This window comes from Malaclemys terrapin, chromosome 3 (genome assembly GCF_027887155.1).
Source record: "Malaclemys terrapin pileata isolate rMalTer1 chromosome 3, rMalTer1.hap1, whole genome shotgun sequence".
NCBI lineage: Eukaryota > Metazoa > Chordata > Testudines > Emydidae > Malaclemys > Malaclemys terrapin.
The window spans coordinates 120,111,382-120,132,472 of record NC_071507.1 but is presented as its reverse complement, the minus strand read 5'-3'; the positions used below and the strand labels follow the sequence as shown (position 1 = coordinate 120,132,472).

The following is a 21,091-nucleotide window of genomic DNA, read 5'->3' as shown; positions in this document are numbered from 1 at the left end:
AAGAGGAGAATCCAGCCAATGTGAGGATTCCGGGATAGTATTTCTAGATATGGGCAGGAGGCTGAAAACTGACTCACAGGGTAGACAAGAAGCACGATAGTTGTTTCAAGCACCTCATCTGATTGAAGATGTTGCAGCATCACATCTGGAAAGAAGTAGTCTGAAAGGTAAGCTGATTATAAACCACTTCAAACTTTCCAGGGACTCAGATACTACAGTGATGAGCATGATATAAAAACCTAGATAGATGGATCAAACCTGACACTTTAACCTTCACCGGGAAGCAAACTGAAAGCCACTGCTGACTATAGAGCAGAGATGAGATATAACATGGCAGGACATAACATTTAATAAGTGGGGAGTTGCATTCTGCACCAGTTGAAAGTCTAAGTGGGTTTTGAGTGTATCCTGGTAAGTGAAGGAAGTAGTTTAGCTGTGGTCTTTGGGCCAAATCTTGAATACAATGGTAATATTCCCATTGCCTTCAGTGGGACCAGGATCTGTCCCAGTGACCTGACAAATAATTTTAATTAAAATAGATTCTAAGGAAAAGTTGAATTAAGTACCAGTTTAGTTCCCTGTAGACCTTTATGTGTGTCCTCCACAAACGTAAGTAGCCCTTTTCTTTTTCACAGGTATCATTACTATGGAATCGGCATTAAAGAAAGCAGTGCGTATTACCACTCTGTGTATTCTGGAAAAGGGTTGACAAGGTACAGTAACATGACTTCTGAGACTAAATCTCTGCCACTGTATTTTGAAATGATGTTCAGCAATGATCTAAGTTTAATCTTATCTATCTCTGTAAGGTAGTCACAGGACACCTATCACTATAGTATAGAGGCACCAGTAATATTGTTCTCTCATGTTTTTAATGCCCCTGGTTTGGGGAAGTAATTTACTCCCAAAAATCCAAGGTTAAATTTTTGGACCCAGTGGGCCAGATTCCAGCTGATGTAATTCAGCATACCCCTGCTGAAGTCAAGGGAGCTATGCCATTTACACCATTTACACTAGCCCACTACATTTAGAATAGTGAAGCTCAATTTTCAGAGCATTTTGCTTACACATATTTGTGTGGCAGTCTTCTCCATTTGCCACCCAATGCAGCTCACCATTGTAAAACTGGCAGGGAATGGTGTGAAGTTGGCACCTGTGGGCAGAAAGGTGGGTTTCAGTGTAGATTAATATTTACTGGTTCTTTTACTGGCAAATATCAAGCTGAAACCTAAACCAGAAGCTCTAATTATATTTATTTAAGGGACAGCTAGCAAGATCAATAAATTATGATAGCTGCATGTTGGTTTACCAAACAAAGATTAATAGTTCATAAAACAAATGTCTCAGTTCACATATGGCTTGAATGAAGGCTTTCATTGTCGATGAAAATACAGACATGATTGGGATTGTGTTAAAGGAAAAGGGAAAATGAGTTCATGGGCATATATAGAAAATTCAGCTGCTGGCAGCTTCAGGTTATCGCCCACAGTCCCTGACATAAGAAATAGGGCACAACAGAAAACATGAGGCTAATGGTGGCATTGGTCATCTAAAGAAAGGGGGATCCAGCAGTTGCAGGGTATAATAAATCTGAACCTGCCATTTCCTTATCCAGTATTTATCAAGGGCTGCGGGGGTGTTTTTGGCACATTTGTAGATGAGGTTATTTTGTAATGCAGAATTATCTTGAACAAATTGCTCATTTAATTGAGTGAGAGGTACAAAGGGGGCCATATCACTAATGGCGCTGGGCAGTATCTCAGCCAGAGCCATGCACCATTAGGTTCAAGCCTGTAGCCTTGCAAGCTCCATTGCTGCTGAGTGAAAGAAAGTGGAGTTAATGCAAACGTACCCAGGGCCAGCTTTTCAAAGGAGTTTAGGTGCCTAACGGTGCAGATAGGTGCCTGGTGGGATTTTCCGGCACTACCAGGTGTCTAACAACTATTGATTTCAGTATGAGACTAAAGTGCCTTGGTGCTTTTGAAAACCTCACTAAGCACCTTTCTGCATCTTTAGGTGCTTAAATACCTTTAAAAATCTGCCCCTCCCACTCCTGTCGTTCAAAGGAGGAAGCGTAGCACACTCCTACCAATAGCACTGTGGGAAGAGCAGCTTTAGCTTGTGACTGGGGCTTTGGAGGAACACACCCAGCAAAAGCTGCCCAAGTTATGTGCTAAATTGGTGGTGTCCCCTTGTTGCTCTGTCCACAATATACATCTAGCTGTGAGGCCACTTAGCTCTATCTCTGTAGGCAGTGGAGTGCTTCTGCCTACCCACCCTCTCTACTTGCCTTCTGGTATCTGGCATCAGACATGAGGTTTGGAAGGAACACACATTTCCCCTTTCCAAGACACTCACTGCCACTCCCCTGAGCCATTTTCCCTGAGTCTGGCCTGTGCGGGCCTTGGGTCACCTCTGGCCATGTCAGCTCCACTCCCTGTCCCCGGCACATCTCAATGGCTTGAAACCACAATACCTCCCCTGTCACTATAAAACTTCATGTTGTCATTGTAATCTTACCGCCTTGCAGCTAAAATAAGGGGGAATTCTATTAATTAAACAAACCACAGCTGACTTGTTTTCATCATTGTGCAGATCCTTGTAAAACCTTGCCACCCGGGTTTCTCTAATGTAGTAGATCTAATTCAACTTGAGTTTTCTAGTGGCTGCACCTAGGGTTTGCTTCAACACCCAATGAAGCCAATGGGAGTCTTTTCATTGACTTCTGTGGCCATTGGACCAGGCCCATAGTACACAGAATGGTGTCTATACTGTTACATAGTCCTGACAGTTATTAATTATTTTTTTTTCCATCAGAGATACATCCCTCTTGGATTGAAACCATTCTGAGTTCTAGGAAAGTAGCTAGTTTCTAGCAAACACTATTTTATGCTGTTAACGTTATTCTCAAAGGGGAAAGTCTAAACTCTTTTTTTCTTTCATTTATTTTTTATTACTCTGATTCTCTGCTAGGGCAGTTCTAAAATATTCTAGATTTGGGGCCAAATGCTTCCCTGACTTACAACCTTTTGGAAGGTTCTGACACAGGTTTGAAGTCTGAATGGAATCTGGACCTTAGACTTTTCTGTTTGGTCACTGCCCTAAATTCTTCACTTTTAAAAGACTGTCTCCCATGGCTTTAATGATGTTCTCAGGAGCTTGGAGACCAGTAGAAGGTAAGGAATAGAGCTAATTGTCCAGGCATGTTTATTTTTCAGGCTCGCCATGATCATTTTCCATCCAGTGCAGTGTGTGGGGGCGGAGTTGTTGTTGTTGTTTAATTAAAATAACCACAATGCTCAATTTTGATGTATTAATACAATCTATTTGTTTTCAAAGGTTTTCTGGAAGCAAGTTGAAGAATGAGGTAAGCACTGTGCCCTGTTTTCTCTTACTTGTAGTCCCATTATTCATAATAGTACTATTGAATAGGGAGTGGTCCCCCCCAGCCGCAGTTTGCTTGAAAATTGCAACAGTGCATTATAGGGTAGATTGTGCGACCTTTAGTCATGCTGCTAAGCATGTGCTCCCAAGAGTAATCCCAATGAAGTCAATGGGATTACACTTGTGAATAAGGGGTCTCAATGTAAGGGTTGTATAGTCTAGCCCTGGGTGTCTGAGACCATGCAGTCAAGTTTCAAAACAAACTAAAATGAATGTGACCAGTCAGGATTTAGTGAAAATTTTGCAACTCTCCTTCCGTTAAACTATATACTGTCTTGAAAATATCATAGAATCATAGGACTAGAAGGGACCTCGAGAGGTCATCGAGTCCAGTCCCCTGTACTGAGGCAGGACTAAGTACTAGACCATCCCTGGCAGGTGTTTGTCTAATCTGTTCTTAAAAATCTCCAATGATGGAGATTCTACAACCTCCCTAGGCAATTTGTCCAATTAGTTTTTGCAGAAAGGATTTACAAAGATTGCATGAGATGTCACTCTCACCAGCAACATGGAAACATTGAAAAGATTGTAAAATCTTATAGGTACAGTCTAAATGAAACTTGGATGAACATTGAGTGCCAGGCACATTGTTTACCTCTGGTATGTTTTATCACATTTTTTAGTATTTTTTCTGTATGAGCAGATATCAGAAAAGTCTTTTATCTAAACCAGTTAGTGTGCCATTAGAGTCTGCTTGGTTAATTAGGCTGATAATATTGCTGTCATTATCTTAATGTTAAATAGCCATTAGAAACAGATGGTATTAGAATGAAAGGGCAGGTGGCAATGGGTTAAAATATCAAACCTAGAAGTGGAATACAGTCATATAAATCCATTAGCACAATGAAATGGTGCAAATGTTTTTTCTTAAAAAAAAAAAACGTTTATGCACTAATTTCTTTTAATCAAAGCTTTTAATACATTTAATGGGTAATTGCATAATAAAGGCACCCAGATTGCTCCTGTTATCAATTTAAAAAAAAATCTTGATGCTGATAGGCAATTGGAGAACTGCAGAAATATTGACTCAAAACAGTGTTTTAACTGTCTAATGTTTAAGTCAATACAGAATTTAAACTTCTATCATTTCTTTCATTTAGCTCTTTATCTGTGTTTGAATAGGTTGATGGGACAGGCACGGTGCTGTTCAAATAACATATGTCTGTCATTCCTTGCTTTCTGTTTTGTTTTTTTAATGACAAAATAAAGACTGGAAGTCTGAAGTGTTCATTCAAATCTGAATTTAATGTATCCCAAATGCAAATGCACAGCCTCAAATGAAACAGATCAGTGTAAGAATGTAAGTCAAAAGATTAAAAAACAGGGCAAATAAGTGGTGGACAACACCTAGCTTCAGTTCTTGGTATTCTGAATTCATTTAATTTGAGACTGACTCAGATTGTTGAAATCTTTATGTCTGCTTCAGTGGACACAGAATTACACACTTTTCTGTATTTCTTTGTACTATGTTTATGTACACCCATTAAACTTGCTAATTCATGCTAGCGTGAAACTCACCCATATGCAGAGGGCTAGAACAAGGCCAATTTAAGTACCACTTACATTCTCAAATCAGGGTTTAAATGTGCTGGCCCAGTACCTGGGCTGAATCCCACCCAGTAGTGACTGAGGGAACCCATTCAGAATGAGTGGATTCGTAAAGGTGAAATTCCTCTCATTGCAGAAGACCCGTACAAGGCTCTGTGCACTGAGGACTAAGTGAGGCAGAGAGGGAACACGGGGACTTGTGCATGCAGTCTGACCAGGGGTAAATGTAATCCTATGTGAGCAAACACAATTCAATAAGCCAGGAGAGCATCGCAGAATGTACTCTGTCCATTTATCTTGACCACTATCATTTCATTTTCCTCACGGTATTTCATAATGCAGCACTAAGTGTACTGTGGTATATGTTGTAAAGCTTAGGAAGTCTTAGTAACGTCATACTTCACATTATACAGGGTGCTACTGTTCAGTCTTTGCTGAGAAGTGGGCTGAGGCAGCTGGGTTTTTGTGGGAATTATAAAGTCAGCAAACTAGTGAAGTGTAGATTTGTCATGTTTTATCGTACAGTCAGTATTTGAACATGCAGGCTTGTCATTGTTTCATCATCTGCACCTGCCGTCGCTCTGAAAAGGAAAGGCTAGCATCAGCATTCGGGGCCACAGTACTAGCCCTGAAAGCTTTCCTCTCAAGGTATAGCCAGCACTTGTGCTACCTTTGGCTGTGATCCTGCCAGGGTTTACAAGATTCAGTTAGGTCACTGCTTGAATGGGAGCCCTATAGGGAACATCTAGGAACTGAAGAAAGTGGTAGTGATAGCCCAGAAGGGAGGCATTTTCCCCTCTGAGTTAGTACTAAGCCAGTGGCCCTGCAGGGTAATTAGCGGCATGGTGTTCTCAGAATACTATCCTCCAAGGAGATGTAAGCCTGACGTCACGACCCCTTGTGCTTGTTAACAATCTCACAGCATTTCTTTTTTTTTTTGGTAAGAGAGAATTGACCTTAGTATCCTGGCCAAACTGCAGCTTGGTTAAGTGTGTTTTGCCTCTCTGTACTATATCCGTCATGAATTTATTCTTCACTTCCTGCCCTTACGCGCAGTCCGGGAGACCTCAGTCAAGCAAATTAGGGACTTCAGTGCTGGGCTCTTGAATCGTTTCATAGTATTGCAGTACATTTGTAATGAACTATGGTTACACACCCCTCCAGACACCACTATCTTCAGCAGGGATTGAACCAAAACCACAGGCCACTGCCATTTGGCCGAAGGAGAACTCCTTCAGATGTGAGAAAGCGGCAAGGCACAGAGCTTAGTTCAGCTCCTGAGAGTGAATGAATGGGAATCACATGTATGCAGGTTAGACTGATCTGGGAACCTTTATAAATGAATGGGAGCTTACCTCTGAAATGAGCAAGGAGCAGAGCTGCTCTTTCACTTATCCAGCCAATACCAAGAAAAGGTCTTGGTATTTACGGTCTCATAAGTGTTTCAGGAGGCAATTCGAGTCTCACTGTGAAAACTCCCACTCATTTAAATGGAATAGGATTTGGACAGTGCTTAATTTGTAATGAAAGAGGTGCAATTTTTTTGCATTCATAACTGATGCAGCAAGCCCAGAAGTGCCAGGGCTATGAACTGCCAAACCTAGAGGTGCTGGGGCTCCACCCAGGCAAGCCATGGCACAAATTAAGCACTGGATTGGGCCCATACTCCCTAAAGGGTCCATTCCAGAAAAAAATGTTTCTAATTAATCTCTGATATAACTCAGTTAAAGTCAATGGAGTTGCACCAAAGATTAATTTGGCCCAATAAGACCACCTGGTCTTACAAAGTTTTGTGTATGTTTTATGTATGTCCATTTAAACACAAGAGATTATGGTCTGCTTTCACTTGTAAATTGGGAGTCAATTCTTTGAAACCAGTAGAATTCCATGAGGTCAGTGGAGTGATTCCAGGTTTGTACAACTGTGAAAGCAAAATTTGATGGTGTTTAAGGTTAGGCATCTTACTGAACAGTGACCCAAGTTTTGAAAAGAATTATCTGACTTTGGAATTTTGGAAGAATTATCTGACTTTAACCAAAGTTTTGGAATCTTTGAGAGTCTCATGAGATATAACATTAGTTAAATATTAATTGGTGGTGGTGGTGTTGGCAGTATTACATATTTCTAATTTTACTGTATTTTTACACATTTCAGGGTGGCTTCACTAGGAAATATTCTCTTAGTTCCAAAACTGGAACGCTCCTTCCAGAGTTCCCCAGTGCTCAACACCTTGTGCTTCAAGGGTGCATTTCTAAAGAAAAGGTAAAGTGGGAGATGCTTCTTTCTTGACTTGCAGACCAAAAACTGTCAGAAAACTTTTCTCCATATCTCACTCAGCCTTTGAGGATCACAGTATTGACATGAAAGAGCCAGAAATGTCCACAATCAAACAGAGTTGACTGATTTATAGAAGGGGCAAACCTTTACTAATGTCGATTAACTGGCTCACCATTGGAAAGGTGGTTGAATTATTTACCTATTAACTGACCTAGTATTTTACAAACTGATGGTATGTAACAAGGGGAGGGCAAAACAAACAAATAATTGGGAGCTGTATTCATTCCAAATGCCTTTGGATTTTAAAGTCAATTTTTACTGATTAGATTGGAGCAAATAATTCACAACAAATAATTAGGTGAAATTTACCTTTCCCCACCTCCCCTCTTCATCAACTGTCTATGAACAAATCACAAAATGTCATGTGTGCTGATTATTTGAAATTATTCATGAATTTTCTAGCAAATAATTCTTGGTCACAATATAGTTTGAATTGCACATTTGACTGTAGCATGGGAAGTTTGTCCTGTGTGGCTCAGTTACAGAAGTCCGATGGTATTGTTGCTGTTTCCTGAATGGATGATGTATGTAACGGAACAACACAGTGTACATTATAAATTGTGAATTTTACAAGTCAATGCACAATAATTCCCCATTCCCACTTGCACTTTAACCATCCAATAAACAGTTCTGCATACATAGCCCAGGGGTTAGTACATGTGTTATCCTACTGATCCATGTAGGATTTGAATCTGTTAAAAGGACCCTAAGTTGCAGAGCTAAGATCTTTAGCCCAAGCTGTAAACTCTGAAAGTTGCTGGTTCAGTCCCCCAGTGTTGGCCAAGTTGGTGGCTGCTGTATTAAGATTAGGGGTCTCTGAGACCCTAATGGCCACTGACCGGCTGTTGCAGTGCTGCCCATCCCCCTTCTGAGCCATCCCCTCAGGGGAGGAGCTGGTAGGCTCATGCCTACTTGTTCTGGAAGAGTGAAAGGAGTGGAGGCCTTGGAAGACCTTGTGCCTCTGTTATGAAGAGCAACATGTAAGAAGCCATTTGCAGTGCACAACAAGTTTCATTGGTCCTCTACAAAATCCAAGACCTACGCTATATATTGTTGAGAGCCACCTACTAGCATATAATCCATTAGCTAACTATTTACATATGGATAGATGTCTCTCATTTATAGACCACTCCTGTAACAGCAGTGTCTAAGGGCAGCAGGGGGTGCCTAGCATACTCAACTGGCCTGCTCCCTCTGACCTGCTGTTGCTGCCCCATTTTGACTCCTTTCAGGGCAACAACATGCTGCTTTTTTGGCTAAAGAAAAATATATTTGCTACAGTTGAGAAGTTGTATTTATCATGGGCAGCATGTGAACTGCTGGCCTGGGGAGGCTAGCCCCCAGCCCTGCCCTTTCCACACCCCTCCCCCCACTGGAGCCCAGAGCCCCCACCACCACCACTGGCCCCCGCCCCAGGCTAGTGCACCCAGCCCCAGAACGTCCCCAGCCCCTGGAGCGCTGGTAGAGCTGGCACTGCAGCTCCAGCCCCGGAGTGCTGGGAACACGGGTGGCGTGGCCCCAGCGCCAGCCCCACAGCACATGGGAAGAGCCGATTCTCAGAGCGAGAGGCAGGAGGGGGACTGGGGGCAGAGCCTGGGTGGGGCTATGCCTGGTTGTTTGGGTAGGCACAACCTCCTGCAGCCTATGATACCCGCCATCCATGGTATTGAGAGTTTAAATCAATTTAAGTTAAACCAGTGAAATCTTCTTATGTAGACAGGCTCTCAGTTGTGGTTAAAATGAGCTGTAATACAGCCTAGTTCAGCCTCTGCAGATGGAGCTAGCCAGGTAATAACCACATCAAATCCTGTGCTGAAACCATGGGTGCTGTTTTGGCTGTATTGACAGAATCTTGCTGACTGCTGCACCATAGTCTGACTCTTGGAGACAGGGAGGAAACAAATATTGCATCCAAGACAGCTGGAGATCTATGAAAATGTTTACAGGTCCAGAACAGAGCTCAAATAGTATCTGAAAAGGATAGAATAGGATCCCTTTCTAGGTTTTTAAAGTGAAGGAAATGCCCAGAAGCTCCTCAGATACCATGGTAATGGGAACTGCTATAAAAACCTACACAGATAGATAGTTAAAATGCTAAGAAACTTAAGTGAGTGGAGGTTCTGAAGGTGTAGAAGCTGGCATTAGGTGTTACAACTAAAGTGGGTTGAAATTTTCAAAGTTTGATTTTTTTGATGAAAAATTGTCAAAATTATAAATTTCTACAAAAAATTCCATGAATACATTGTTGACTCTCCCTTTCATCCTCCATTTTCCACACAGTTGTAGTTACAATTGTAGCTGTGTGAAAGTCAGCAGGTTCATTTCGCACAGTGATCTGTACACATCTTTTATTTTTGTTTCTCTTGGCACATTCCCCTCTTTTCCCTACACCAAAAATGTGCAGAAACTAGGGCTGTCAAGCAATTAAAAAAATTAATCACGATTAATTACGTGATAGAAAAAATTAATCACGATTAATCTCGCTGTTAAAGAATAATAGAATACCATTTATTTAAATATTGTGGGATGTTTTCTACATTTTCAAATATATCGATTTCAATTACAACACAAAATACAAAGTGTACAGTGCTCACTTTATATTTATTTTTTATTACAAATATTTGCATTGTAAAAAACAAAAGAAACAGTATATTTCAATTCACCTAATACAAGTACTGTAATGCAATCTCTTTATCATGAAAGTTGAACTTACAAATGTAGAATTATGTACAAAAAATAAATGCATTAAAAATAAAACAATGTAAAACTTTAGAGTCTACAAGTCCACTCGGTCCTACTTCAGCCAATCGCTCAGACAAACAACTTTGGTTACATTTTCAGGAGATAATGCGGTGCGCTTCTTGTTTACAATGTCACCTGAAAGTGACAACAGGCGTTTGCATGACAGTGTTGTAACTGGCGTCGCAAGATATTTACATGCCAGATGCGCTAAAGATTCATGTCTCTTCATGCTTCAACCACCGTTCCAAAGGACATGCTTCCATGCTGATGATGAGTTCTGCTCAATAACAATCCAAAGCAATGTGGACCAACGCATGTTCATTTCCACCATCTGAGTCAGATGCCACCAGCAGAAGGTTGATTTTCTTTTTTGGTGGTTCGAGTTCTGTAGTTTTCACATCAAAATGTTGCTCTTTTAAGACTTCTGAAAGGATGCTCCACACTTCATCCCTCTCAGATTTTGGAAGGCACTTCAGATTCTTAAACCTTGGGTCGAGTGCTGTGGCTATCTTTAGAAATCTCACATTGGTACTTTCTTTGAGTTTTGTCAAATCTGCTGTGAAAGTGTTCTTTAATCAAACAACATATACAGGGTCCTCATCCGAGACTGCTATAACATGAAATATATGGCAAAATGCTGGAAAAACAGAGACATATAATTCTCCCCCAAATCGTTCAGTCACAAATATATTTAGCGCATTATTTTTTTTAACGAGCTTCATCAGCATGGAAGCATGTCCTTTGTAATGATGGCTGAAGAATGAAGAAACATATGAATCTTTAATGCATCTGGCACATAAATATCTTGCGATGTCAGCTACAACAGTGACAAGCGAACTCCTGTTCTCACTTTCAGGTGACATTGTAATTAAGAAGTGGGCAGCATTATCTCCTATAAATGTAAACAAACTTGTCTCTCTTAGCGATTGGCTGAACAAGAAGTAGGACTGAGTGGACTTGTAGGCTCTAAAGTTTTACATTGTTTTGTTTTTGAGTAAAGTTATGTAACAAGAAAACCTACATTTGTAAGTAACACTTTCACGATAAAGAAATTGCACTACAGTACTAGTATGAGGTGAACTGAAAAATACTATTTCTTTTATCATTTTTTCAGTGCAAATATTTATAATAAAAATAATACAAAGTGAGCACTGTACACTTTGTATTCTGTGTTGTAATTGAAATCTATATATTTGAAAATGTAGAAAAACATCCAAAATATTTAATAAATTTCAATTGGTATTGTGTAACAATGTGATTAATCACGATTAATTTTTTTAATCGCGATAAATTTTTTTGAGTTAATCACATGAGTTAACTGTGATTAATTGACAACCCTAGCAGAAACCATGCAAACCTGAGTTCAATCTGGGCCTTGGTATGTTGGAAAGTTTCACAAACCATAGCAAACTTTCTCTGAATATGGATGATCAGGTAAGCTTTGTCTAAGGTCAGGCTTCTTTGGAAATGTTTTGCACAACTCTAGTTACAAATATTACCAATTTTTCAGACACTGGGACAAATTCCTTTATCAGTCACACCTCTGCAATGCTATTAAAATCAAGGAGCAATACACTAGAGATGAATCAGCTGCATGAGATGAAAGGAAAATTCTGCTCTTTAAAGCTTTGCTCTTGAAAGGTGATGATTAAACTTTGACCCAGTGACTGACAGCTTTTTTCCCCATTTGTCCACCCAATGATGTTTCAAAACACTCCTAGACGCCTATAGTAGCCTAATGATTAACTTGTACTACTCTTGGGAATTAATCCTACTTTCAAATATGTGGGTATACTTCACCACCTAACTTGGGTAAACTGGCCACTGCCTATGTAAACTTTCAAAATATATTCTGCACATCTGATACAGTATTGGGCCTTAAAAGTGTTGATGCAGAATTAGAGATGGGCTCCTCTTTCGTTCTTATCAGTTCTAGAGCTGTACCCACTGTTTTCTGAAGGGCATGCACTTTCATTCCTTTTATGCTAGAAGGTTGATATACTGTACTTCAATGCTAGCAAAAGACAGCAGAAACCTACTTCATCACAGCACTAAAGGAGAGTGGTAAGAGATCCTATTTAATCTTTCTGTCTTCCAAAACAGGTAGATACCCTTATCATGATGTACAAAACACACTGTCAGTGTGTCCTTGACAATGCAATTAATGGGAACTTTGAAGAGGTGAGGCTGTTTGAATACACATTCTTGGTTATATATGCATAGGTAGCAGAAAAGACATTATTTGTCTCTGTGTTTTGTTTCCTCTCCCCAGATTCAGCATTTCTTACTACATTTTTGGCAAGGAATGCCTGACCATCTTCTTCCCCTGCTTGAAAATCCTGTTATCATTGACATCTTCTGTGTTTGTGACTCAATACTCTACAAGGTGAGTTAAGCATTCAGTTTTGTGGATAAGCTGGGTCAATCTACAGCTATTTAACAGGTTTCAGAGTAACAGCCGTGTTAGTCTGTATCCGCAAAAAGAAGAACAGGAGTACTTGTGGCACCTTAGAGACTAACAAATTTATTAGAGCATAAGCTTTCGTGGACTATTTAACAGGAGGTGTTTGAGTAAAAATAAGGTGTAGAAGTTAGAACAACAAGATTCCTGAGGCCTGACTCCTCTTTCTCACACCTCTGTACATCAGCAGCATCTTCACTATAATCATTAGCATAAAACTGGTGTCAGAGCAGAATTTGTGCTGACTTCATTCCCTCCTCGGCTACCTACTTGCTGTGTGATCTTGAGTAGGTCCCTTAGGACCAAATCCTGAGGTTCTTACTCAGGTTTTACTCAAGGAAATACATAGTAACTTCATTGTCTGAGTAGGACATGGATAAAAACTTTTATACCAGTATTTTGATATCCATATTAGGAATTGTATTGATTTCAATGTTTTGGCAATATATATACATATATATATATATATATATATATCACTCCCCTAATTGAAATAGTTAAAACAGTCTAAAAACTTTGTGGAGACCAGGCCTGAGGGAGGCCCTTAGCATTTGGTATTTGAGCTCTCTCTTATTCAATTTTTTAGCACCTGTAAAATGGAAATAGCCTCTTTCAGACACCTTTGTGGCAGCTGTTGGGTGCTGAGCTCTTTTGAAAATCTGGCCCTTACTTAATTAATAGCAGTAAAGCTCTTTGAGATCCTCAGATAAGAGACATCACATAAGTACAAAGGCTTATCATTATCTTCCTGATAGGTTTCACAGTTGCTACTGAAAATCAGAAAACATCAAAAGTAGTGTTTGTGGCAAACGGAGAGGTTTGGGTCTAGTTAGCATTTCTTGACTGGATAAAAATATGAAAAAAATCTGCAAGATGTAGGGAAAGCATTTCATAGAAGCATATCAAGCAGCAAACCAAGCAGCAAATTTGAGATTCATGTCAATTGATGAAATCAATAAAAAGTGTAGGAGGTTAGCATAAAGATATGAATTACTGCTCTTGGACTGTGCCACTTAACATCAGTTCCAGATATAGAACATTTGTGCCTTGAGTTTATCATGGGTTTTCTGCTTAAAAACACAGTATCTCCATAAGTATTGGTTACAAATTAAACTAAGATTGAGTGAAAAGGGAAAAAATATTACAAAGCGCAGAATTCAAAATCTGGAATAGTGGAATTCCCCAAAATGTCATCACATTAAAGAATTTGCTATTCCTTCTATGTCATTTTCCCTAGTTCTCGTTTTCAAGCATTAAAGGTGTTCTTGGCATTACAATTGTCAAATATAAACTAGCATTTTATTGTATTATTTTACCATTAAAATTATTAGTATAAACAAATTTTGTTTTATTACATGACATATAAGAAACCCTGTGTTGAGCCAGATAATTAAAACCCATCACAGAAGCTGATATTAAGTGCTGTTTCACCCCAATTGTTCCACCAAGGGACTAGAATCCCGCCCCCCACCAAGCCCCTACTTGAGATTGAGTCCCAGGACCTGCACCAGACCCTGAAAATCCTCTGGGCTCCACCCATACAAGAGGAAGGATGGTCCAATGCTTAGGGGCATTAGCCTAGGGTTTGGGAGACCTGAGTTCAAGTCTTTTCCCCAGCACAGACTTCCTGTGTGACTGTAGGCAAGTCATTTAGAGTACTTCTTTGCAGGAAGTCTCTGAGCCAGCATCCCTCCCTCAGCTTCAGAACCTGAGGTCCAGTCTGAGTTGCAGTGTCTACAGAGCTATGTCAGATACTACAGTGATGGGGGCCATATATGTACCTAAGGTATTTCTAAGATAGGAGCAGGGCTCTGTGCTCTACAGACAAATTGCGAGAGAGAATCCCTGCCCCAAAGAATCTAAATAGCCAAGAGAGGCAAAGGGCGGGGAAAGGAAATATCAGTTGCCCCATTTCAATGAGGCAAACTGACTTGCCCTAGGCCATGGAGAGAGTCTGTGACAGCCAGAAATTGAACCCAGCGTTCCTGTAACCCCCAAACCACCCTTCCTGTCCATAGTGTTATCATTACTGAATTTAACACTACCAGCTCGTTCCATAACAATAATTTCGGGTGTGACAAAAACAGGGGAATCTTTGAGACATTTCTGGAGCAGACCTCTATGAAATGCATTATTATAACTAACTTGGTGTGCCTCCCTTGATCAGAATAAAGGCAGCAGATAAGAAAACATGAAAATGCTGTAAGCTTCAACTTTTACATTAAAATATCCAAAACTATCAAAGCAAAGAGAACCCTATTTTAATGTCCAGTTCTTTTCTCGTTACCTGGATTTTTTTTTTCTTAAGAGTCATGAGGAAAGATTCAAAGAGGTGTAAATGGAAGAGTCCTCCAGGAGCTTACAATAGGAATTAAATTTCCCAGAAGTTAAATTTCTTTGTATGAATGTGTTGACAATGGAGGTGTAAAACAGTTTTCTATTACCTTGTTCCAGGTCCTCACAGATGTACTCATCCCTGCAACAATGCAAGAAATGCCAGAAAGGTGGGTACTTGACAGTTACTAATGATGCTATAGTCTGGGTAATTGTTAGGCAATCAAATGCTCCAGAGAGAGATGGAGTAAGCAGCCAATGTTATGATAGAATTCTAAGGTGAGAAGACTTTTACTCAGTTACAACATTAATTTTAAGGACCTTTCTAAAATGGTGCAGTACAGGACAAAATACAACCTGAACTGATGGAATGTATAGATGTAGACCTGTGTGTATTTTTTCCAAAATATTTTCAAATCTGACCCTATTGGTATGTTGCTCTCTGTTCCTGCTGCTGTTTTTCACATTACAGCTGTAATCAAAGTAGACTGAATGATGATGCCATTTTAAAATTTCCAATTATGGGACCCAACCTTGCAAACCCTTATTTGTGTGAGTGGCCCTATGAAATCAGTGGGACTACTCACATGACTGAGGGTTTCAGGGTTCGGCCCGTAATCACTATTGCCACCGTAGGACAGATCTTCTCTTGCACCAAGCTCCTAGGAGAGTGGTGAGGAGGGAGCTGTCAAGGAGCCAGTTATGGCCCTTATTTTAGGTGCCAATATCGACCACCTCCAGTGCCAGCCTTAATTATGGCAGCCTCAGGCCTGCTCTAATTTATACCAGTTGAGTATGATCCCTCTGGGTATGTCTACACTGCATCTGGGAAGTGTGATTCCCAGTGTGGGTAGACAGACTCCGGCTAGCTCTGCTCGAGTTAATGCACTAAAGGCAGCAGTTTGTATGTCTCTGCCATTCTCCTGCCATGGCCTATATCCCAAGAGTTAGCTAGACCATCTAGCTGAAAGAGGAGCTCTCAGCTGGACAGCTAAGGCCAGATTCCAGCTCCTTCATACTACCTGAGTGGCACAAAGTAGCCAGTTTGGGGAAGAGAATCTGAAGGGGAAGGGAAGGGGATGAAGGTAGATGGGGCAGCAGCTGGAGAGGCATATAGGTTGAGTGGAGGTTCTTTGAAGACAAAGGAGACTAGAACATGCTAGTTATGTGAGATGAAAGCTTAATTTCCACTATTTTCAGAATACTATCATGGTTCTTGCATCACACCCATCACCATGATATCTAATTACCTGCCATCAATGCCTTAAGAATGTGATTAGTATCTGTTATATGTAGATCCCCTCCGTTCTTTTCCCCCAGGGGAAAAATTGTTGGAGATTATTTGTCTGTCTAGGTCTTTGTGCTGCTGCTATCTCTGATGGCCTTCGCTGTTCAAGCTGTTCCCCTTAAACTGATGCAATGTAATGTTTTAGTATAATGTTGGCCTTTCTTTAATATATCGTTTTTATTGTAGTTTATTGGCAGATATAAGAACTTTTGCTAAAAACTGGGAACAGTGGGTTGTTTCATCTCTAGAAAATCTACCAGAAGCTCTGGCAGATAAGAAACTGCCTATTGCACGAAGATTTGTTTCCTCTCTGAAACGACAGACATCATTCTTACACCTAGCTCAGGTAAGCTTTGGAGACCAGACTGAGAATTTGAATCACTACAAAACACTGTAGAGTGAAAGGTTAATGAAAAATCTTCCCATTTTTTGACCAGCTATAGTCATTGGACCCATGAGTCTGCTACCATTTCAGGTGACAACACTGTAATCCCCACAGGACTTTTCTTTGCAAATCCTTCCATGCTTTGGCAAGCAAATTATGAAGTGGAATAAAAGGGTATTTGTTTATTCCCAAAGTGGAAAATATCAAATGATCTTTCTCCCAAATGATGACTTCCTCAGTGCAATGGTTAGTGAGTTCATTACCTTTTGGATTAACTTGTGATTTACCCATGTAAGTGGTGCTGGCTCTGCACCAGTAACATGCAGTCATTCACAATTATGAAATACCATCATCTTATTATCTGGTGTACTATATCAGAGGAAACATTGTCTTGTGGTTAAGACACAGGATTCTATTCCTGCCTCTACCACAGACTTCCTGTATAACCTTGGACATGTCATATAATTTCTCTGTGCCCCATTTTTCCCATATGTAAAATGAAGACAATAAAAACATCACAGTGGAGTTGTAAAAATACCCTGAGAGCCTCTGATGGAAGGCACTTCAGTAGAACAAAGTATAATGTATATGTAACTAAGAAAGGGGAAGGCTAAGAGTTAGTTAAAATGGAATTTGAATCAATTCTCACTCAGTCATGGCAGTTCTATTTGGTCAATGTTGAAATAATTGTATTCTTGTGGTGGTATCTAATCATAAAAAAGACACATCATTCCTCAGCCTAAAAAAGGAAGGAAAGAGCTCACGATCCTTCCTCTTCCACAAATTATTCAGTTCTTTCCACTGGTGCAGATTTTAGCATTTAATCCTATGGTCTCTTGCAGATTGCCCGACCAGCCCTCTTTGATCAGCATGTGGTGAATTCCATGGTGGCTGATATTGAGAAGGTAGATTTGAATAGCATTGGGTCTCAAGCTCTTCTCACAGTCTCAGGCAGCATGGAATCTGATGGGGAAGTCTACACTGAATGTAAGTCTGTGGTAAGATATTTTGTAAAATACAAAAAAAATCTTGCATTTTATGCTTAATTAGTTAGTGTGAAGATGGACTGAGGAAAATGTCTTTGCACTTACAGGTTTTGAGTTTCCTATGCTAATTCAGGATTCACCTCCAAAATTTTTAAAAAGCCATTAAATGGTCACAATGTGTCCAACAAAAGGAGAAGCTTTTATCAAATTCTGCATGCAAATATCAACCTTGAAAATGGTTTAACACAGTTGTGTCAGCTATTGGCATCCCAACTGGGCATTTTTAAAATGATTGTTGAGAAAATGATATCTATGTTATCTGATAATTGTCAGAACTCTTTTTAAAAGTTAGCCACCATCTGCACAGGTCAACACAGCTGATTTGTTTCTGAAAAATGTCTCTTCAACAGCTCATTTGATAGTGAAGATGGGGCATAAGGGTTCTAAAGAAACACATCTAAAGCATATTTAATACTTAATTGTAGCTTTATTTAATAGCTACTAGAGCTAGATTACATTGCTTGCATAAAAAACTTTGTTGTTGTTGAAAATGGCCTTTTTTCTAAAATAAAAAATGTCAGTAAATATATCCTAGACAATGTTACAAAAACTAGATAATGGAAAGAGCTACAAAATTTTGAATTTTTTCACACAATCATTTTTCTATTTTTGTTTTACCTGTTCTTATAGCTACTGGCTCAGAATAAAGGGATTTAGCCACCTTCTCCTCAGTGCCTGAATATACTATGTGGTGACAAAAGATACTTTTTAATCACTTAAGGAACATGTTGGACAAAATCTGGCAGAATTGAGAGCAACAGCATCTGTGTTCTTCTACATTTTGTTACTTTGATCATGAAAGGTTGAACAAAGTATATGTTGTTCTTTCTTTTATTAAAAAATGCCTCACAATTTAGTCATATTTTCACTTTAGTTGCTCTTTTGTTCTCTTGTTTTCTTTTTATTTATTTATTTACTATTTTCCTTTCTGTTCTTGCTCTACTAGCAGAGTGAAAAGAAAGATTAGCTGGGAATTCACTGGACAGGTAATGAGACACTTTCTAGAAAAGGAGAATCTTGGAAGGGCTAGTAGCTTAGTTTTGCTGTTGAGAACCTAAGAAGTCAGAGAAACCTAAGACACAGTGAAAGTCATCCATTGTTTCGATCATCCATATTACAGTATGATAAAGCTGTTCTTTGTCCTGTTAAATTTAGAATTAGACATGGGTCCAAGAACAGATCCTGAAACTAATGAAAAATGTCAGTATCTCAGTGTGTAATTTTATTTTATGGGAAAACTCTCCATTTACTTAAAGTCTCCTATTATTTGCAATGTGGAAGAGCTTTTTAAAACAAAACAAACAAACAAACACAAAAAGCTAACAAACAAGAATGTTTGCTTCCTTGGTGAATTTTCCATTCTTTCAATGCTCTAATTCTTTCCTTTCCTTTCCATGCTACAAAAGTGTCAATGACTGGTGAGTGGCTTTCTCTCATATTCAGAGGAGCGAGCAACGATGTGTTTTCCTTTTTACATGGTAGATGACTCTATTACAGTGTTCCAAGAACTGAAGGACCTGCTAAAGAAGAATGCCACTGTGGAATCATTTATTGAATGGTTGGATACTGTGGTTGAGCAAAGGGTTATCAAGGTACCTTTCAACTGCTCTGTCTGATTCAGGGCCAAATCCTGCTCCCCTTAATCATGTAAGCAAAGTCCCACTGACTTCAAGGATGGGATTTTCAAAAGCACTCAGCATTGGGCTAACTCTGCTCTCCCTGAAGACAATGACTTTTCAATGAGACACATCCTCAGCTGGTGTAAATTTTCATCAGTCCATGGAAGTCAATGGAGCTATGATAATTTACTCCAGCTGAGGATCTGCTCCAATAAAGTCAGAGTTAAGCCAGTGCTCACTGCTTCTGAAAATCCCACCTCAAGTGTTTTATATATGACAACCTCAATTACATATGACTATGACCTTAAAATCAGCACTTCCATAATGATGTAAAAATAAATAAAAGATACACACCTTACCTTTGTATATATGACACCAGTGGGACTGCTCAAATGAGTGTGAGCAAGATTTGGTCCTCAGAGATGCAGATCTTTGTTTCTTTCTAAATGATATTTATGTGACATTAAGTGTGGTGTAAGATAAAGTAACAGATGGAATCAGCAGGGGCTAATCTGCAGAGGAATTTCTTGTATGAAAAGAACGACCACATGGGAAGCGCCTCTGTGATTTTAGGCTGAGTGCACTAATATTACTCAAGATTTTGATGGGAATTATTTTTATAGTGAATTAAAAATCTTTTGCAAAGCAAATTTAAAATAATAAGAGCAGGGCCGGCTCCAGCTTTTTTGCTGCCCCAAGCGGCGAAGTGGGGGGAAAAAAAAGAGAAAGCTGATCGGCGGCACTTCGGCAGTTGCTCAATCGCGCTGCTTCATTCTTCGGCAGCAATTCAGCAGCGGGTCCTTCGCCCCCTCTCTTCCTCTTCGGCGGCACTTAGGCGCGGCAGCTCAAAGAGAAAGAGAGCGACTGAGGGACCCGCTGCCAAATTCCCACCGAAGAACCGGACGTGCCGCCCCTTTCCATTGGCCGCCCCAAGCACCTGCTTCCTTTGCTGGTGTCTGGAGCCGGCCCTGAATAAGAGTCAAGGTTTGTGTAGTTAAATTAAGATTGTTATGCTCATCTGTTACCAAACACATGTATATTTTCAAAACAAAATAGTTTAAATTTGGGTCTTCCTTACCTGTCAAGACCTGCATTCAGAGTTCCAGGTTATATCTGAAATAATAAATGACATCCTAGCTTGTGACTCAATCTAGAAGAACAGACAGATGAGGAAAATTCAGTGCTTCAGGTGATAGTGAGATCAATGATCTCAAGTCAAACACCAAATCCTGAATCGAGCCTTTTCAGTGAAAGAGGAACTTTTTTTCAATTATTTTTGTTTGAAAATATAATGATTTGTAATGCTAACGTCTTCTGTCATCGTACTGAGCTCCTTAATGTAAGTGGGTACATAAGAGAAGGCAGTGTGATCTAGTAGCTAGAGCACTGGACTTGGACTCAGGAGACCTGGGGTCGATTCCTGACTCTGCCACTGACCTGTGGGTTGACCTTGGGCAAGTCATTTCCCTTCTCTGTGCCTCAGTTTCCCCATCTGTAAAATTGGGATTAATGATATTGACCTACTTTGAGAGCTACTGATAGAAAGCATTATATAAGAACTAGGCATTGTTATTATTAAGTACAATGCTGAATAGAGCCCTTAGAGATGAATTCAGCCCTCAGATAATATAACAGACATACTGGGTCTGACCAATGGTACCTCTAGCCCACTCTTCTGTCTTCTGACAGTCACCAATGCCAGATGCTTCAGAGGGAATGAACAGATCAGTGATCCATCCCTTGTCATCCACTCCCAGCTTCTGGCAGTCAGAGGTTGAGGGACACCCAGAGCATGCGGTTGCACCCATGACCATCTTGGCTAATAGCCATTGATGGCTCTATCTCCATGAACTTAGCTAATTCTTTTTTGAACTCAGTTATAGTTTT

At 39.9% G+C, this 21,091-nt stretch overlaps 1 protein-coding gene across 2 annotated transcripts in view; it reads left to right on the top strand.

Annotated features, from left to right (window-relative positions):
- The window catches only part of RFX6 (regulatory factor X6), a 49,145-nt gene that overhangs the window by 15,037 nt on the left and 13,017 nt on the right, over window positions 1-21,091 (top strand). Inside the window, exons 5-13 of one of the 2 annotated variants that reach the window (XM_054023317.1) lie at window positions 636-713; window positions 3,340-3,367; window positions 7,147-7,254; window positions 12,175-12,252; window positions 12,344-12,457; window positions 14,987-15,036; window positions 16,341-16,500; window positions 17,382-17,526; window positions 19,083-19,177. In XM_054023317.1, the coding sequence (XP_053879292.1) occupies window positions 636-713; window positions 3,340-3,367; window positions 7,147-7,254; window positions 12,175-12,252; window positions 12,344-12,457; window positions 14,987-15,036; window positions 16,341-16,500; window positions 17,382-17,526; window positions 19,083-19,177 (856 nt within the window). Of the gene's footprint in view, window positions 1-635; window positions 714-3,339; window positions 3,368-7,146; window positions 7,255-12,174; window positions 12,253-12,343; window positions 12,458-14,986; window positions 15,037-16,340; window positions 16,501-17,381; window positions 17,527-19,067; window positions 19,178-21,091 lie in introns of both variants that reach the window. The other variant, XM_054023316.1, reaches the window with a different exon arrangement.